General features: G+C 38.5%; 1 protein-coding gene across 1 annotated transcript in view; it reads left to right on the forward strand.

Annotated features, from left to right (window-relative positions):
* sntg1 (syntrophin, gamma 1) overlaps positions 1-19,602 on the forward strand; it is a 56,622-nt gene that overhangs the window by 13,655 nt on the left and 23,365 nt on the right. The window contains exons 2-12 of the mRNA XM_062992285.1: positions 7,979-8,113; positions 10,439-10,456; positions 11,262-11,318; positions 11,414-11,471; positions 11,557-11,600; positions 11,851-11,892; positions 11,983-12,085; positions 12,309-12,391; positions 13,991-14,121; positions 16,591-16,720; positions 17,785-17,823. Coding sequence (XP_062848355.1) covers positions 7,979-8,113; positions 10,439-10,456; positions 11,262-11,318; positions 11,414-11,471; positions 11,557-11,600; positions 11,851-11,892; positions 11,983-12,085; positions 12,309-12,391; positions 13,991-14,121; positions 16,591-16,720; positions 17,785-17,823 — 840 coding nt within the window. The remainder of the gene's footprint in view (positions 1-7,978; positions 8,114-10,438; positions 10,457-11,261; positions 11,319-11,413; positions 11,472-11,556; positions 11,601-11,850; positions 11,893-11,982; positions 12,086-12,308; positions 12,392-13,990; positions 14,122-16,590; positions 16,721-17,784; positions 17,824-19,602) is intronic.

The following is a 19,602-nucleotide window of genomic DNA, read 5'->3' on the forward strand; positions in this document are numbered from 1 at the left end:
TCAGTGTAAAGACACAGTTGTTAGCTTCACATGTGTTGGGTAAGACCAGCTAGGCTTCTGGTCTCCTTAGCCTGAAAGGTTGTTAAGCAAGCTGCATGGGTCTTTAAAGTGCATAGGGCTAATTGGATATATCCAAATATACACGTCCCTACACTTTAGTCCTTGAGGGTGTCTCAAATGTAAAGAAACACCCATATAAAATAAAAATAATTGAATAGACAGTGTTCCAATTTCAGACACAAACTGTGGGTGAAAGGGGAAATCCTGTTCTTTAAGCTGTATCTAAAATGCTGCCATCTTAAAGTCCTTTTTAGTTATTTAAATGGAAGGTGGAATTACTTACACATCAAACTGGTAGAGATTTGCAACTAAAAAAACAATGACAGGGCTCTAGAGTGCGACCTAATTTATCAATGGTGCGACTAAAAAAAATCTCAGGTCGCACCGGTGCGACCAGGCGTCCGAGGGAAAAAAAAAACAACAGATACACATTAGGCCAATATCATGGTCTAAACCAATCAGAGATAGTGAAGGGCGGGACAATATTGTAGCGGTGATATGTGAGCGACATTCAGCTCAGCCAATCAGAATGCAGCACCAGGTTTATACACGTGCGTTCGGACGTTCTGCCGTAAGTTTAGTTTTGTATATGAGACTCGCCGGATGTCCCCAGAATGGAAGTTCGGGTTCTGGAGCTCGGCGGTGTAAAGTGTTGTAACGCTCACTTAAGTCCTGACTAAACAGTTAAAGTGACTCGACCCTGTCGTGTGCCTTTATTCCCACACCTCCACCACCGCACAGCAAAAGACCCGCAGCATCCCCACCGGACAGCGGCTAGGTGAGCCGACCCTCTACAGTAGCAAGGGGCTAATGCTAGCGGTAAAGTGCCGCGATAGTGAAAGTAAAAACACGACAATATTTTCGTTAAGTAAAATATAAAAATAACTAAAAGACCAAAATATATTACAATACATGTAGTCAAAATACGCAGTGAGTGCACCGCAAGCGATTTTGGGAATCTGTGTAAAAGATTCAGTAAAGCCGATAATATAATGCACTGCATTTAAGATTACACTCTAACACACACACAAACATATACATATAATTTTAAATATACACACACATATAAATAGATATACACACATACATACACATTTACTCTATTATTTTTATAATTTTTATAAGTGTGCTATAATTAGTCTGTAATACTATAATTAACTGTAAAGAAGACAGTGGCCGGCAATAGTATATTTGTGACTGGTTCTAATACATTTCGAATTGAAAGGCTGAAAAAGCCCAATGCATCTATAAAACACATTACATGCCGCGATAAATGCACTGCCCAAGTGTCCCCTCTCCCCACTGCCCTTCATTGTCAGGCAGCAGCAAACAGATCATCAGACGAGGCCATGTTGACCAGATTGTTAGTTATTTCCAAGTCAATATTGCCTGTATGGACAGTGATTTAAAAAAAAAAAAAAAAAGTGAACCTGTAAAACTGCGGTGTTAAATGCGATGCGGTCGAAAATTTGGGTGCACCTAACTTTTGTGCAGGTGCACCTAAGAAAAAAAGTTAGGTGCACCAGTGCAACCAGTGCAAAACGTTAGTCTAGAGCCCTGAAAAGGATGGGTCGGTACTGCGCACTGAGTTGGTAATTGGATACGACTAAACTGTGAGAAAATTGGAAAGAAATGCATGAATATAATTTTTTTTTATTTGTCCATGACTGTCTTTACCACTGACTGTCATTATGTTTATCTAAGCTGCTAAAGCTAACTAAGCCAATAAATGTGTATTGTCAGCATAAAACTTAAAAAGCCAGCATTGAATTTATAGCAGACAAACTGCTGATCCATGTGGCCAAACAGTTCCAGTTTTAATTAGTTACAACTGTGTAACAGAACTCCTTCTAGCATATTCCAGTGAGCCCATCCTGTGCTTAATAATCAAGAGTGGAGTGCATATTGGAGTCCGGCCATAAAATCCTTGGTTAAGTGATCTAATGGTTGCCACTAACACATTTGTTTCCTTCAACATTTAACATGGACTGCATTGGGAGAAAAAGGGGAAAATGCATAAATAAAATAATATAAAAGAGAGTTTCCGCAGGAACCAAATAAGAGAGAAAAGTTAATAGTGTCAAACTTTACTTAAAAATAGCTTTTAGATTAAATAGCTTTTTATGTGTGTGGCTGTATTTCAGTTTCATATTTTGTCTGACGAAACTGTAGGAGTTTCTTTAAAACAGTTAAAACTTCTGTTTGCTATGCTTCTAGCATATTGAAGTATCAAATATTTGTACCTGTACCATCCATGGCATGTTTTTGCTATGTAATCAAATTTTTGTTTGTCTTGGACCATTTCTAAAATATTTACTCATCATTATTTGCAGTAGAAGGATTTGCAATATAAAACTTGATCTGTTTATTCATGATACTGCAGTGATTACCTAACTTGTGTTTTTTCCACATGGCTTTTCCCCCAGACACTGGCACATGGATTTCAAGGCTTCAAATGAAGAGGCAAGGTTTTTTTTGTCACAGTGCATATTATGTATATCACATAGATCTATATTATAGGAAGCAGATGAGCTGTTGTATGTCTAAAGCACCATTCTCACTCATATTGCTTAATTTCTTTGAAATGAGTTTTAGCAATGCTGCGATTGAATGACCCCATCATAAGCAATATAAGAACATTTCTTAGAAGGTATTAACAATAATTTGGCCTGCAGCAACTATTAGTATTTGCAGTGGTGTAGCTCAGTCATTATCAAAATTAGGTGCCTATTTGCCATATTACAAAACATTTTCTGATTATTGATGTGTGCCTTTTTAAAAACTAATCGTGAACTTGCAGAAAAAAAACTTACTTACTTAAATTATATGCACCAGTCAAACAAAAGATAGACAACTAGACAGACAGACAGACAGACAGACAGACAGATAGATAGATAGATAGAAAGAAAGAAAGATAGGTATTTTTGTAGATGACAGTATAAAGTAGATCCACAGTTTACCTACACAGTGGCTATTTTATCAGTATACTTGACAGGTACATAGTTACTAATTGAAGCTTGTTTCTGCTTTGTACCATTTTTTTGTCACCCTTTACCTTGTCTGCAATTGCCATGGATGATCAGCCTTGAAAGTTGAAACATTTTGTAAACTGCAATTTTAAAAAAGAATCTGTGATTTGTTAATTCTTTTGATTATTTATTTAATTGACGAAAGTTTCTGATGTTTTCACAGATCAGCTTTATTGTAGTTTGTACATATAAGGGTAAAGATGTCATCTGGATAGCAACATACATCTCTCTTAAATCCTAATATATGCCTTTTCGTCAGTGGTACCCTCACACATATGCAAGTCTCCCATACTGTGGGCACTGATAATACCATGACAGATATCCACAGATATATACAACCCCAAATCAGAAAAAGTTGGGAGAGCATGGAAAATACAAATAAAATAAAAACACAGAGTTTCTTACATTTATTTTAACTTTTATTTGATTGCAGACAGTATGAACCTGAAAGATTTCATGTTTTGTCTGGTCAACTTCATTGCATTTATTAATAAACTATCTATTCCTGCATTTCAGGCTACAACACATTCCAAAAAAAGTTGGGACAGTATAGCGTTTACCACTTTGTAATGTTGTCATTCCTTTTCACCACACTTAAAATAAGTTTTTGGCCGAGGACACCAAACGATTTAGTGTTTAAGGTTTTATTTGTCCCATTCTTCCTACAAACACGTCTTAAGATGTGCAACAGTACGTGATCGTCATTGTCACATTTTTTGTTTCAAAACTCTCCACACATTCTCTATTGGGGACAGGTCAGGACTGCAGGCAGGCCAGTCCAGTACCCGTACCCTCTTTTTATGCAGCCATGCCTTTGTAATGTGTGCAGCATGTGGTTTTGCATTGTCTTGTTAAAAATGCATGGACGTCCCTGGAAAAGATGACGTCTTGAAGGCAGCATATGTTGCTCTAAGATCTCAATGTACTTCTCTGCACTAATGCTGCCATCACAGAAGTGTAAATGATCTTTGCCAAGGGTACTGACACAGCCCCATACCATGACAGACCCTGGCTTTTGGACTTGTTGCTGATAACAGTCTAGATGGTCATCTTTGGAGCACATTTTTTCCAAAAAAAGACCTGGAATGCTGATTCATCTGACCACAGTACACGTTTCCACTGTGTGATGGTCCATCCTAGATGCTTCCTAGCCCAGAGGAGTCGACGCAGCTTCTGGACATGGTTAACATAAGGCTTCTTTTTCGCACACTAAACTTTTAAGTGGCATTTGTGCATGTAACTCCATATTGTAGTGCTTGACAAAGGTTTGCCAAAATAATCCCTTGTCCATGTGGTTATATCAGCTATTTATTAATTGAATTATCTTACAAATTGACAAAAATAATGAATGATGTATTAGATAGATAGATAGATAGATAGATAGATAGATAGATAGATAGATAGATAGATAGATAGATAGATAGATACTTTATTTATCCCGAGGGTAATTATTGAAGTATAGGATAGTAGGGTATTTTGTTAATAGTCTGTTTGACCTACAGTTGGGTTACAGCATGATTAAACCATTGGGAACTCAATAATGACCCTTAATTTACTTTAGCTATAAAGTGTTATATATGCACCACCCATGGATATGTTTAAGGTGTGTTGCAACCATGGTGGAAGCTAAGGAGCTGTCACAAAATCCGAGAGCAGATAATTTCATTGCACTAAAAGGGCAATAGTATAAGATTACCAAGACCTTGAACATTCCTAGAGACATCATTGGGATGACTATCCAAAAGTTCCAAGCTTATGGCTTAGTAACAAACCTGCCTAGCCATTGGAGAAATTTGAATGAATGAAGTGTAATGAAGAAAAACTCAATGTTACTGACTCCATGGGTGTGTTCGAAAACCTAGGGAGCTGCCTTGCTGTCTTACTGTCTACATAGGCAGCTGCCTTAGTAGAGAGGATTCTAATAAGTCAGGGACTTATAAGTCAGGTTATTCGAACGCACTACTTAGACAGCGATTCCATCGGGTTTCGCATTTCGCGTTTAGCATCTTGCCATTAAAACCAATAAACTGAGGTAGCACAGCACGCTAACGTCAATATAACATCTTCCTTCATGTACCGATAACGGTTAAATTTCCTGACAAGCCCGAACTTGCAAATAAAAACACTCGGTACAAGTTTATACAAGTTAAAAATCAGTAATATTTTATTTACGTTTGAAAATAACTCCATTCGTTTCTCCGCCCCGTCAGCCATGTTTATTTTTCTGTGAGAGATGAATTCTGGGATTGCCTTGATCACTAAGGCAGCGTCGGCTGCTCACTCGTTCTTGAGCCAAAATAACATTGAAATGTTAAGATGCCTCAGAAGTGAGGATTTTAAGGCATCTAGGATTTCGAACAGCCTCATTCTCGGGAGCGCGCACAGGATGACGTGAAATGCTGCCTATGTAGACAGCTCCCTAGCTTTTCGAACACACCCTATATATCACAAAGTTTGGACAGTATGGAAAATGCAAATAAAATGTTGTGATTCTTACATTTACTTTGTCTTTTATTTCAATTCAGACAGTATGAATCTTAGACATGTTTTGATTCATTTCAGCTGTGTTCGATTCAGTGAATCTTAATTAAACTCTTCTGTTCGTGTCTCGTTTTGCCGATCGTGTTTGCGGTCCTTATTACTGAATCTAATCGTTACCGTGTATGACACTTGTTGTCTTCCGTTTACTGTTTTAGTTTTCGCTGATTTTGTACACTGTTTTTGCCTTTTTGATATTAAACTTTACTTGATTTATATTCCGCGAGCATCTGCTCAGTTTATGCCTCGTGACAGTATTTTAATAAAAAATTAAAGTATGTAAACAATTGCGATTGTCACATTTCTAACATCGCGTGAAAACGTTCATTCGAATTAACCAAATTAATCGTGAAAATCGCCCAGCCCTAATATGAGCAAGTGATTACTTTAGCAAAGCACTACAATACAGAGTTACAGGGGTTGGACAATGAAACTTAAACAACTGTCATTTTAGTGTGGGAGGTTTCATGGCTAAATTGGACCAGTCTGGTGGCCAATCTTCATTAATTGCACATTGCACCAGTAAGAGCAGAGTGTGAAGGTTCAATTAGCAGGGTAAGAGCACAGTTTTGCTCAAAATATTGCAATGCACACAACATTATGGGTGACATACCAGAGTTCAAAAGAGGACAAATTGTTGGTGCACGTCTTGCGCATCTGTGACCAAGACAGCAAGTCTTTGTGATGTATCAAGAGCCACGGTATCCAGGGTAATGTCAGCATACCACCAAGAAGGACAAACCACATCCAACAGGATTAACTGTGGACGCAAGAGGAAGCTGTCTGAAAGGGATGTTCGAGTGCTAACCCGGATTGTATCCAAAAAACATAAAACCACGGCTGCCCAAATCACGGCAGAATTAAATGTGCACCTCAACTCTCCTGTTTCCACCAGAACTGTCCGTCGGGAGCTCCACAGGGTCAATATACACGGCCGGGCTGCTATAGCCAAACCTTTGGTCACTCGTGCCAATGCCAAACGTCGGTTTCAATGGTGCAAGGAGCGCAAATCTTGGGCTGTGGACAATGTGAAACATGTATTGTTCTCTGATGAGTCCACCTTTACTGTTTTCCCCACATCCGGGAGAGTTACGGTGTGGAGAAGCCCCAAAGAAGCGTACCACCCAGACTGTTGCATGCCCAGAGTGAAGCATGGGGGTGGATCAGTGATGGTTTGGGCTGCCATATCATGGCATTCCCTTGGCCCAATACTTGTGCTAGATGGGCGCGTCACTGCCAAGGACTACCGAACCATTCTGGAGGACCATGTGCATCCAATGGTTCAAACATTGTATCCTGAAGGCGGTGCCGTGTATCAGGATGACAATGCACCAATACACACAGCAAGACTGGTGAAAGATTGGTTTGATGAACATGAAAGTGAAGTTGAACATCTCCCATGGCCTGCACAGTCACCAGATCTAAATATTATTGAGCCACTTTGGGGTGTTTTGGAGAAGCGAGTCAGGAAACGTTTTCCTCCACCAGCATCACGTAGTGACCTGGCCACTATCCTGCAAGAAGAATGGCTTAAAATCCCTCTGACCACTGTGCAGGACTTGTATATGTCATTTCCAAGACGAATTGACGCTGTATTGGCCGCAAAAGGAGGCCCTACACCATACTAATAAATTATTGTGGTCTAAAACCAGGTGTTTCAGTTTCATTGTCCAACCCCTGTACATTTACAAACGTCACTTACACCTCAATTGTGCAAAAAGAAGCCTCATGATGGACCATCACCCAGTGGAAATGTGTATTGTGGAATGAAGTTCACCAGACAAAACATAAAATATCTTGGGATCATTCTGTCTGCAATGATAAAAAAGTCAAAGTGAATGTAGGAAACACTGCATTTTATATTTGCATTTTCCATCCTGTCCCAACTTTTGTCTGATTTTGGGTTGAACATAACGCTGTTTCAACTGTACTTATGAACTTTAATTAGACAAGGGGGGTGATATTTCCTCTAAGTTTTTCCTATACCAAACATTGGAAATTACCACTCCCTGATTAAATAATTGTACCCTATGCGTACCATATATTTTTTAAAATTAAAATGACCAGAATGTGACGGAGATTTGTTTACATTTTCAACACCTGCACACCACAACCACTTCATTAGCTCTTGTAGAATACATGCCTATTATTATGCTGTTCAAAAGGCTAAATGAGATGTGACACACTAGTATGTGTGTATAAATTAATACAGGCCATGATAATGTTTTATGATAGCCTTATGTGGTGGTATTAATGGGAGAACATGGTATACATGGTATTGTGATCTAATTGTGATGTAATAATTATCAAAAAACATTATAGATGTCTGTGTTTCTCTTGGATGCTTTCAGGCAAAGACAGGAATTTATCAACTGCAAGATGGTAATGAAGAGCCTTTTAATGTCCGACTGCATTTGGGCAAAGACATTTTGACCATTCAAGAGCAGGACGTTGTTTGTGTGTCTGGAGAACCATTTTATTCAAGTGTATGTTTTATTTAATTCTCCTAATGAACACATTCTGATTTAATTGTTTTTAATGGCAGGAAATCTAAATCAACATGCTAGGCAGTTGCTAAGATGATGCCTAGTGGTTGCTTGTCAGGTGCTATGGTAGTGGTTTAACTGCTAACACGTTGTTAAGCTGTCTTGCTGGTTGATTGCCAAGGTACAGCTTGATGGTTGCTATAGTAAAAGGTTGTTGTTAAAAAGTTGTTAGGCAGTTACTAAGATAATGACAAGTGGTTGCTAAAGTGTTGCTGGTTGGCTGCTTAGGTTTTACTACGCAGTTGCCAGGGTGTACAGAGATTACTGAGCTATGGCTAAGGTGTTTCAGGTTGTTGCTAGGGTGCTGGTGGGTGGTTGCTATGGTATTTTAGGTGGTTGCTTGCATGGTTTTGTCTGGATTTCTTCTTTCACAATTTTTTAGATATTGACACCATTTTACCTCTAAAACATCAGTCCCGAGACTGTTAACTATTAACAACACTATGTAAGTAAAGCTCAGCATTGATAGAGTATGTGGGGGGTTAAATAAATTTGGTGAAATATTTGGTGAAAAAATTGTGTTTGTGTAAGAACACAAGCATGCTCAGCAAATGCTAATGTGTTACTAGGTGGTTGCCAAGGTGTACTTGTTGGTTGTTAAGGTACAGTGCCTTGCAAAAGTATTCAGCCCCCTTGAACTTTTCAACCTTTTGCCACATTTCAGGCTTCAAACATAACGATATGAAATTGTAATTTTTTGTGAAGAATCAACAACAAGTGGGACACAATCGTGAAGTAGAACGAAATTTATTGGATATTTTAAACTTTTTTTAGAAATAAAAAACTAAAAAGTGGGGCGTGCAATATTATTCAGCCCCTTTACTTTCAGTGCAGCAAACTCACTCCAGAAGTTCAGTGAGGATCTCTGAATGATCCAATGTTGACCTAAATGACTGATGGTGATAAATAGAATCCACCTGTGTGTAATCAAGTCTCCGTATAAATGCACCTGCTCTGTGACAGTCTCAGAGTTCTGTTTAAAGCGCAGAGAGCATCATGAAGACCAAGGAACACACCAGGCAGGTCCGAGATACTGTTGTGGAGAAGTTTAAAGCCGGATTTGGATACAAAAAGATTTCCCAAGCTTTAAACATCTCAAGGAGCACTGTGCAAGCGATCATATTGAAATGGAAAACTCTAAACTTTCAGCTCAAACAAGGAGAAGACTGATCAGAGATGCAGCCAAGAGGCCCATGATCACTCTGAATGAACTGCAGAGATCTACAGCTGAGGTGGGAGACTCTGTCCATAGGACACAATCAGTCGTACACTGCACAAATCTGGCCTTTATGGAAGAGTGGCAAGAAGAAAGCCATTTCTCAAAGATATCTATAAAAAGTCACCTGGGAGACACACCAAACATGTGGAAGAAGGTGATCTGGTCAGATGAAACCAAAATCGAACTTTTTGGCCACAATGCAAAACGTTATGTTTGGCGTAAAAGCAACACAGCTCATCACCCTGAACACACCATCCCCACTGTCAAACATGGTGGTGGCAGCATCATGGTTTGGGCCTGCTTTTCTTCAGCAGGGACAGGGAAGATGGTTAAAATTGATGGGAAGATGGATGGAGCCAAATACAGGACCATTCTGGAAGAAAACCTGTTGCAGTCTGCAAAAGACCTGAGACTGGGACGGAGATTTATCTTCCAACAAGACAATGATCCAAAACATAAAGCAAAATCTACAATGGAATGGTTCACAAATAAACGTATCCAGGTGTTAGAATGGCCAAGTCAAAGTCCAGACCTGAATCCCATCGAGAATCTGTGGAAAGAGCTGAAAACTGCTGTTCACAAACGCTCTCCATCCAACCTCACTGAGCTCGAGCTGTTTTGCAAGGAAGAATGGGCAAAAATTTCTGTCTCTCGATGTGCAAAACTGATAGAGACATACCCCAAGTGACTTGCAGCTGTAATCGCAGCAAAAGGTGGCGCTACAAAGTATTAACGCAAGGGGGCTGAATAATATTGCACGCCCCACTTTTCAGTTTTTTATTTCTAAAAAAAGTTTAAAATATCCAATAAATTTCGTTCCACTTCACGATTGTGTCCCACTTGTTGTTGATTCTTCACAAAAAATTACAATTTCATATCGTTATGTTTGAAGCCTGAAATGTGGCAAAAGGTTGAAAAGTTCAAGGGGGCTGAATACTTTTGCAAGGCACTGTATAGCTAGATGGTTGCTATGGCAACAGGTTGCTGTTAAATAGTTGCTAAGCAGTTACTAAGATGATGCAGAGTGGTTGGTAAGGTGTTCCTAGGTGGATGCTATGGTATCAGTGTAATTGCTAACATGTTAAATGTTGCTGAGTGGTTGCTAAGGTTTTGCTACTCAGTTGTCAATGTGTTCAAAGGTTGCTAAACCGTTGCTTTTCAGTTGTTAAGATGTTGCCAGGCAATGGCCAGGGTGTATCAGGTGGTTGCTAATGTGTTGCTAAATGAGTTAAAGGATATTGGGGATGTTCCTAGGCGGGTGGTAAAGTACCGGCTTGATTGCTAAGGCATAGTTATGTGGTTGCTAGAGTGCTTTTGGTGGTTGCTTTGGTGTTCTTTTTGGTTGCTACGGTGTATGTAAGCATGTATGTGTGGGAGGGGTGTGAATACTTTTGCTCAGTTGCCCAGGCAGGTGACTGTATATGTGCAAGCTATGAGCAGAAGTATGGTAGATCGACATGCTTTTAAAGTGTGTATGGACTGCTAACAGTGTTGCTGTAAGGTTGCTAATGTTTTGCTATGCAGTTGCCAAGATGTGCCGAGGTTGCTAAGCTGTTGCCATGTTATTGTTAATGTGTTGCGAGGCAGTTGCCAAGGACTATCAGATAACAATAGTGTGAGTGTTTACTGCAGTCACACTAATAATAAGACTGTCATCCTAGTGTATTGCCTACTGCAATCACACTCATAAAACTTAGAAATTGTACAGTCATAAGATGAGCTTCTTTACATAGTAGATCTTTATGATTTCATTTATTTTAAACAGTTTATTGTAAAAATTACAATAATTTGATGACATAAAGGCCTACGGTCAGCTAATGGTTAAGTACAACTGATCTGTTTTGAACCCAGTGTATATTATTTTTATAGGAAAGAACTGTAAGCATACGTCGACAGACAATTGGAGGATTTGGCCTGAGTATTAAGGTATGCATGCATACTGTGTGTAGGGTATTTGTACTGTATCCACCCCTATTGAATGATTCAAAAATATGTTTGTGCCTATTTTTATATATTAATAGGGTGGTGCAGAACATAAGATCCCTACTGTGATATCAAAAATATCAAAAGAACAGAAGGGTAAGTTACTTTATTCACCTCATTTACCTTTAGTTTAAATGTTTATTACTCTTCTTTACCTAATATATAACCTTTATTTCCACAGCTGAGCTTTCTGGTCTTCTTTTTATAGGAGATGGGATTCTCCAGGTGAGTTTTTTGTTTTCTAACATGCTTTGTCATTAGTCACTGATAATATCAAACTAATATTTTAGTACATAATACATTTTGAAACATACATAGTGCCTAATTAGGATTTAAATGACTGGTCCTGACTATGCAGTATGAGGCCTATCCTTGGTCAAAATGTATTAATTGTGGGGGGGGGGTCGATTTCAGCTCCTGATGACCTGTGATCACTATTTGGCTGCGCTAACATGATCTGGGTCATTTTTTACAGATAAATGGAATAAATGTAAGAAGTTATCGCCACGAAGAAGTGGTATGTTTAAATAATACATTATTTGACAGTTTTTAATAACAAATTCCAACAAAAAACAGTAATTTAAAGTGTAAAACTTCTTTCTTATAGGTTCAGGTTCTACGCAATGCTGGGGAAGAAGTAACTCTGACTGTGTCTTTTTTAAAGAGGACTCCTGCCTTTTTAAAGTTGCCACTTTGTGAAGACTGCACATGTATGTATTTACTTTTATATTTCTACACATTATATTACTAGTTTTTACTGTATAAAACACAAGAGTATTAGCAACTCTGGATTTCCTACAACACAAGCTAAGGTGCTTGTCAGAAGTTTAAAAAAAAAATCATTTTTGTGGTAGATAAGCTGTATTATTTTGCATATGCATTTCATTTATGGCAACAGTTGACTCTTAAAATGAGATTGTATTTATTACTCAGGTGTACCATGTGACCAGAGCAGTGGAACTTCATCTCCATTATGTGACAGTGGCCTACATCTAAACTACCACCCCACTAATATGGTAAATATCTGTAATTAAAATAATAAATCAAAAATGTTTTGTTTATTAAATTATGGCTAAGCTAACTTTTGTTTAAATAAAAGAATTAGTATTATATTTATATAATATTTTCATATATCATCAGTTAGGGACAAACTGTGAAAATAAAGTGTGGAATTTATATTTTATATATTTTTTATTAATATTTAAAAAATAAAAAATATTAAAAGAAAATTGTGTAAAACCAGCTGTCCTTGTGGGGAAAAATGAATTAAACTAAGGTCATTTACAATTGGGCTTGGTGAGACTAGGCACAACCAAGTCAGATTATTTTTGGCCCTATTAAATCACTTAAATAGAACTTTTTCAGCAATGTGTGGAAGGCTAAAGGGCCTCAACAAGCAGCACACAATGCTACTACCGGAAAGAGTAGAAAGAAAGCTTGAGGTGAATCTTCTCAAAAATTTCTCCAGAACACTCATCCAGAAATTCACAAATAAACCCAAACAAACATTTAATCAATTGCAACTCTCTCTTTCTCTTTCGTTAGCTCTCTCTCTCTCTCTCTCTCTCTCTCTCTCTCTCTCTCTCTCTCTCTCTCACTCTAATAAGAGACCACTTCAGATGTAATATTCCAGTGTCTGTTGAATTAAATCACAGGCACACATCATCCTACTTAATGAGGCACTGATTAAATGATCACCTAAACCAAAGCTTATTTAATAAGAAACAGTATACAAAGCATTGCTGCAATTTAGTGCCAAAATGCACATTGTCATAATGTCATAACAGTGCATTGTTTACCTGTGTAAGAGATGGCACCAGAATGCACTTTAGGATTATCTATTTTGCATAGTACAGATGCTGAAGGACCTGCTGACAATACTGGAACCAGATACTACAGTACCACATAAAGTCAGATACTCAGTGGGTCAGAGCTGACATAGATTCTAAAAAGTTATGTGGTATCTGGTACCAGTACACCTTATTAGGTACGCCTATTTGGTATGTGCATTCAGTGATTATTTCATAAGCTGCCCATACTAATACCATTTTGTCTGCCTCTTAAAGATAAACTTGCTGTTATACAATTACTGGGTGTAGTCCATCTGTTGCTTTATGCACTCTGTCAACCCCTATTTACCTTGGGGGGTAAACAATTCTTAACACTGCCATAACACTAACATGACAATGACTTGTGTATTGTTCTGGTATTTGTTTAATAGGTACAGCAGTGTTGTTGAAATTTTTACAGTTGAACACAGCTGGGGCACTATTGTTTAAAAACCCCACCTGCTACACTTACAGAAATACAACACACTCTACCAAATTATTACCATGTTTGTGTCTTTGCAGTAAAGGTCCTTTTTGTCACCCTCACAAAGCATGTCACATTTATCAAAGTGTACAGTGCAAAAGATTGGCTGCAGTCATATATCAAGATAGATAGATAGATTTATTTATCCTAAAGGAAATTAAAAATCTATACTGTGAGTTAGGCTCATTTAAAAATCAATGAGTGTATGTACTTTTGAGTATGGAAATGTAGAAGCTGTTCACTGAGATGAAGGTGTTCAGTTCAGTTTTACATATGTGGTCTAATTTCTGCTGTCTACTCAGGACACATTGTCTTGTTCCTCTTGGCCTACATCTCCAGCACTACGCTGGGAAAAACGATGGGTGGATCTGCGGCTGATTCCTCTTCTACATGCTCGGCTTTCACAGTATGTCTCTGGATCAGACATTTGCAGGTGAGCTAAATAAAAGAATCAAAACTGACTTAGTAAGCTGCTTTGGCACTGTGCATTAATTACACATCTTGTTTATACATAACTAATGTGAGGGGTAGTATAACATTTTAGCCATTTTACTGTTTTTAGTGATAAGGGCGGCATGGTGGCTAAGTGGGTAGCACTGTCGCCTCACAGCGAGAAGGTCCTGGGTTTGATCCCCGGGTGGGGCGATCTGGGTCCTTTCAGTGCGGAGTTTGCATGTTCTCCCCGTGTCTGCATGGGTTTTCTTCCGGGTGCTCCGGTTTCATACCACAGTCCAAAGACATGCCGCTAGGCTAATTGGAGACACTGAATTGTCCCATAGTTACCTAGCCGCTGGGATGCACAGACCAGTGCATTGTAGTGCTGGTCCCAAGCCCGGATAAATAAGGGAGGGTTGTGTCTGGAAGGGCAGCCAGCGTAAAAACTGTGCCAAATCCCGCCGGCGACCCTTAACGGGAAGAAGCCGGAAATGCCGACCCTGTAATCGGAAAACGGGACAAAGGCTGAGGAACAAGAAGAAGACGTGATAAAGTCTGTTAGAAAATCATGTTAAAATTAGAAAACCTCTAATTCCGTTTCTGTAATTTATTATATTTTGTTTAAAGATTTATAATAGGTTAGACAATGACAACCTAAGTAAACAATATGTGGAGTTTACATATTCGCCTGTGTCTGGGGGTGTTCGTTTGCGCTGTGATAAACAGGCGACCTTTCCAGGGTGAATTTCCAGGGTGACCTTTCGCCAAGTGAATTAGACCCACAGTAACAGTAAGTGTAGCTAAAACCGACAATGAATAAATGAATAAATTTTTTCATTGAAGAAAAATGAGTGGTAAAGTCATTGCCCTTTTTTTTTTTTAATAAAAAAGCAGCAACAATTGCAAACACTTCCAATAACTGATGATTTGTCTGGCCCATTGCCCTTGGCAGAATTGTTTTAATTTAGCCACATTAAAGGGCACTTAAGAATCAACTGCCTGTTTAAGGTCCTGCAACGGCAACTCGACTGGGTTTCAGTCAGGACTTGGACTAGGCCACTCCAAAACCCTAATTCAACATGTTCTTCTGCTTCGGATCCTTGCCTTTGTGTATAATATAGCTAAAATTAAGATTTAGATTAGATTACAGATTTAATCATTTTCTTTAAAAGGTTCATGGTTCCATCAATTTGGCAAAAACCCAGTTAGCAAAGCATTCCCAAACCATCTCATACCACTACCATGTTTGAATCTCTGTATGATGTTTTCTGTTATAGAATAGGAAAGGCCTGTAGTTTTTTGATGTTCATGTAGGTTATTTTATAACTTTTAGGATAATTCGTCAGTGTTCACCTGGGAAGAATTTTGTCCGGCCATTTCGGAAATGCATTATAATGGTTTTAAACATTGTTTTCTCATGTTGTCAATCAGGTTTATGCTTCCACAAGTGCTGTCATAGCACTGTCTTCAATTTTGTCATGCCTCATCAAATGCCTGAAGTAACATAACTTATTTCTCTCTCTCTCGCTCTCGTGGAAGACGGACGCACTTTTCCCTCCTCCTCCCTTATCTTCCCTGCTTGGCTTCTCCTGTATCGTATTGTCTCGTCTACTCTACTCTACAGAGATTTTTTTAGCACAGCTCCTCAAAGAACAAATTATGGAATTGGTTAAATGGTCTCTGAATGCTATTGACACCATCTTCTCATCGAGAAGTTCGGGTTCGGGGGAACCCACATGCCACGACGGAATGCAGATGGCAGGATACGCGATGGACTCGTGGGAGAAGTGGAGTGTCGTGTGCCTGGCACCTCTTTCGTTGGAGGACGTAGAGGATGTTTATCTATTCGGAACTTTGATTGTGGGGTTTTTTGCTGATTGGATTAGGCTTTGCCCTGCTGTATCGGGAAATTAAAAGAGTTGGGTCAGTTGTCAAAGGTCCCCAGAAACTGCCCAATTTGATTTGATTGATATGGTGGGCAGAGCTGTTGGAACTCAGACTGTGAATATATATTGAAATATGGATTCCATCTTGGAGAAACTAACGGCTTTGCGAGACGCATTCATTAATTCTGAGATTTAAATTTTTAGTGCTCAGACAAAACAACAAGTCATTTCTGCTCTTGGCTCCCCTGTTATCAGCAACGACCTCGCTGATAAGTAAATTCCTCCAGAGAATCTGCTGCGACGTAGAAAATTCTCCACTTCATGATTCAACAATAAAAAACAGATATGGACTGCAGGCAGGCCAGTCAAGCAAACACACTCTGTATATATAAAGCCACACTGTTGTAGCACATACAGTATGAGGCCTAGCATTGTAGGGGTAAATTGTTTGATACTTCATGTTATATATTATTCGGTTTTCTGTTTCAACACACACACATCAGTAGATTTGCAGATGTTCCTTGCTTGCTTAAATTTAGAATTTTACTGTTACTGTTTATCTTTATTTTTAATCTTTCCAGGCAAAATGCCTTTCAAGTCATTGCAGTAGATGGTGTTTGCAGTGGAATAATTCAATGCTCTACTTCAGAGGAATGCATTGACTGGCTCCAAGCATTAGCATGCAACATGTCTGCTCTCACAAAGCACAATGTGAGTATTATAGCACTTTTTAGCTATTTGTTATTGAAATTATTAGTATCATTAAACCCTGTTATTAAAATAAATTTTACTAAAGAGTATTAGAAATTAGTAGTTTTTATTAGTTTAGTTTGTCTTTTTTCTAAGCTATTTCATAATAATTTGCTTTGACTGTTTTAAGGGTTATTAATTATCTTATAATCATCATAATGTAATCCTTCTAAAATAGCTATAATTATCCTTTTTATTTAATAATATTAATATAATTGTATTACCCTTTTATAACCAGTCCTTACCAAAGTTCCCAGTAATTAAACAGATTACTGTTACAATTACTGGCTGAGGATTATCTGCTCTCTACACTTTCTCATCTGCCTCTACACCAAAAATAAATGGAAAGGGACCTTCACAGAACCCCTGCTTACCAAATATTATTTTGGTGGTGGATCATTCTTAGCACTAAAATTATATATAATTATATAGTTAAACTGTTATTAGTGTTTCAAGTGTAGCATCAAATATTAGGTGTTTAACTGGACACCTAATGGGTTGTGTGTGACAGTAAAGAGACCAGTAAGTATTGTGTCAGAGACTATAGCTATTTCGTTTTTGTGTTAATCATTTATGTGTTAAACTTTTTAGCCTTTTATCGGTCAACATTTTCTGACTACAGGAAGCTGTTGGCTAAATATACTAAATGGCTACAAGTATGTGAATACCTCTTCTAATTATTAAGTTCAGGTGTTTTAGCCACACATTAGCTGAAAGGTGTATAAAATCAATTAATAAAATAAATTATAAATAAAAAAAATAAAATAAACATGGCTTGTTGTTTGTACACTGAGCCCTCTTGTTTAATTAATATTGTAAAAATCCTTCCAAAATAGTGTAGCCTTTTATACCCACAAAGTGAGGGCCAACTTTATAGTGTGCAGGGTTTTGTAAGATATCTAAATCATGGTCTGTTGTCAGAATGTTGTCATTTTTAGTAAAAAGATGTTTGAGTGTGTTGCAAAAGTGTGCCTTTACAATAATACACTAATTCAGACAGTTAATTACCATATACTTTGTTGCAGGTCAAAAAAATCAACAGAAACTTTCCTCTCAATCAGCAGGTAATGCATTTACAGTTACAATTACAAATGATAATATAGATAAAGCATTATATAAAGCACATTCATTTTGCATACCAAATTGATAGACTTTTAAGTAGTTTTAAGCATGTTGTACTATAATATATACAAATATTGTTTTCCATTCTTAAATGACAGCATATAATATATATATATATATATATATATATATATATATATATATATATATATATATATATATATATATATATATATATATATACAGTGTATCACAAAAGTGAGTACACCCCTCACATTTCTGCAAATATTTTATTATATCTTTTCATGGGACAACACTATAGAAATAAAACTTGGATGTAACTTAGAGTAGTCAGTGTACAACTTGTATAGCAGTGTAGATTTACTGTCTTCTGAAAATAACTCAACACACAGCCATTAATGTCTAAATGGCTGGCAACATAAGTGAGTACACCCCACAGTGAACATGTCCAAATTGTCAATATTTTGTGTGACCACCATTATTATCCAGCACTGCCTTAACCCTCCTGGGCATGGAATTCACCAGAGCTGCACAGGTTGCTACTGGAATCCTCTTCCACTCCTCCATGATGACATCACGGAGCTGGTGGATGTTAGACACCTTGAACTCCTCTACCTTCCACTTGAGGATGCGCCACAGGTGCTCAATTGGGTTTAGTCCATCACCTTTACCTTCAGCTTCCTCAGCAAGGCAGTTGTCATCTTGGAGGTTGTGTTTGGGGTCGTTATCCTGTTGAAAAACTGCCATGAGGCCCAATTTTCGAAGGGAGGGGATCATGCTCTGTTTCAGAATGTCACAGTACATGTTGGAATTCATGTTTCCCTCAATGAACTGCAGCTCCCCAGTGCCAGCAACACTCATGCAGCCCAAGAGCATGATGCTACCACCACCATGCTTGACTGTAGGCAAGATACAGTTGTCTTGGTACTTCTCACCAGGGCGCCGCCACACATGCTGGACACCATCTGAGCCAAACAAGATTATCTTGGTCTCGTCAGACCACAGGGCATTCCCGTAATCCATGTTCTTGGACTGCTTGTCTTCAGCAAACTGTTTGCTGGCTTTCTTGTGCGTCAGCTTCCTTCTGGGATGACGACCATGCAGACCGAGTTGATGCAGTGAGCGGCGTATGGTCTGAGCACTGACAGGCTGACCTCCCACGTCTTCAACCTCTGCAGCAATGCTGGCAGCACTCATGTGTCTATTTTTTAAAGCCAACCTCTGGATATGACGCCGAACACGTGGACTCAACTTCTTTGGTCGACCCTGGCGAAGCCTGTTCCGAGTGGAACCTGTCCTGGAAAACCGCTGTATGACCTTGGCCACCATGCTGTAGCTCAGTTTCAGGGTGTTAGCAATCTTCTTATAGCCCAGGCCATCTTTGTGGAGAGCAACAATTCTATTTCTCACATCCTCAGAGAGTTCTTTGCCATGAGGTGCCATGTTGAATATCCAGTGTCCAGTATGAGAGAATTGTACCCAAAACACCAAATTTAACAGCCCTGCTCCCCATTTACACCTGGGACCTTGACACATGACACCAGGGAGGGACAACGAAACATTTGGGCACAATTTGGACATGTTCACTGTGGGGTGTACTCACTTATGTTGCCAGCTATTTAGACATTAATGTCTGTGTGTTGAGTTATTTTCAGAAGACAGTAAATCTACACTGCTATACAAGTTTTACACTGACTACTCTAAGTTATATCCAAGTTTCATGTCTATAGTGTTGTCCCATGAAAAGATATAATGAAATA

Source organism: Trichomycterus rosablanca, chromosome 3, assembly GCF_030014385.1.
Source record: "Trichomycterus rosablanca isolate fTriRos1 chromosome 3, fTriRos1.hap1, whole genome shotgun sequence".
Lineage (NCBI taxonomy): Eukaryota > Metazoa > Chordata > Actinopteri > Siluriformes > Trichomycteridae > Trichomycterus > Trichomycterus rosablanca.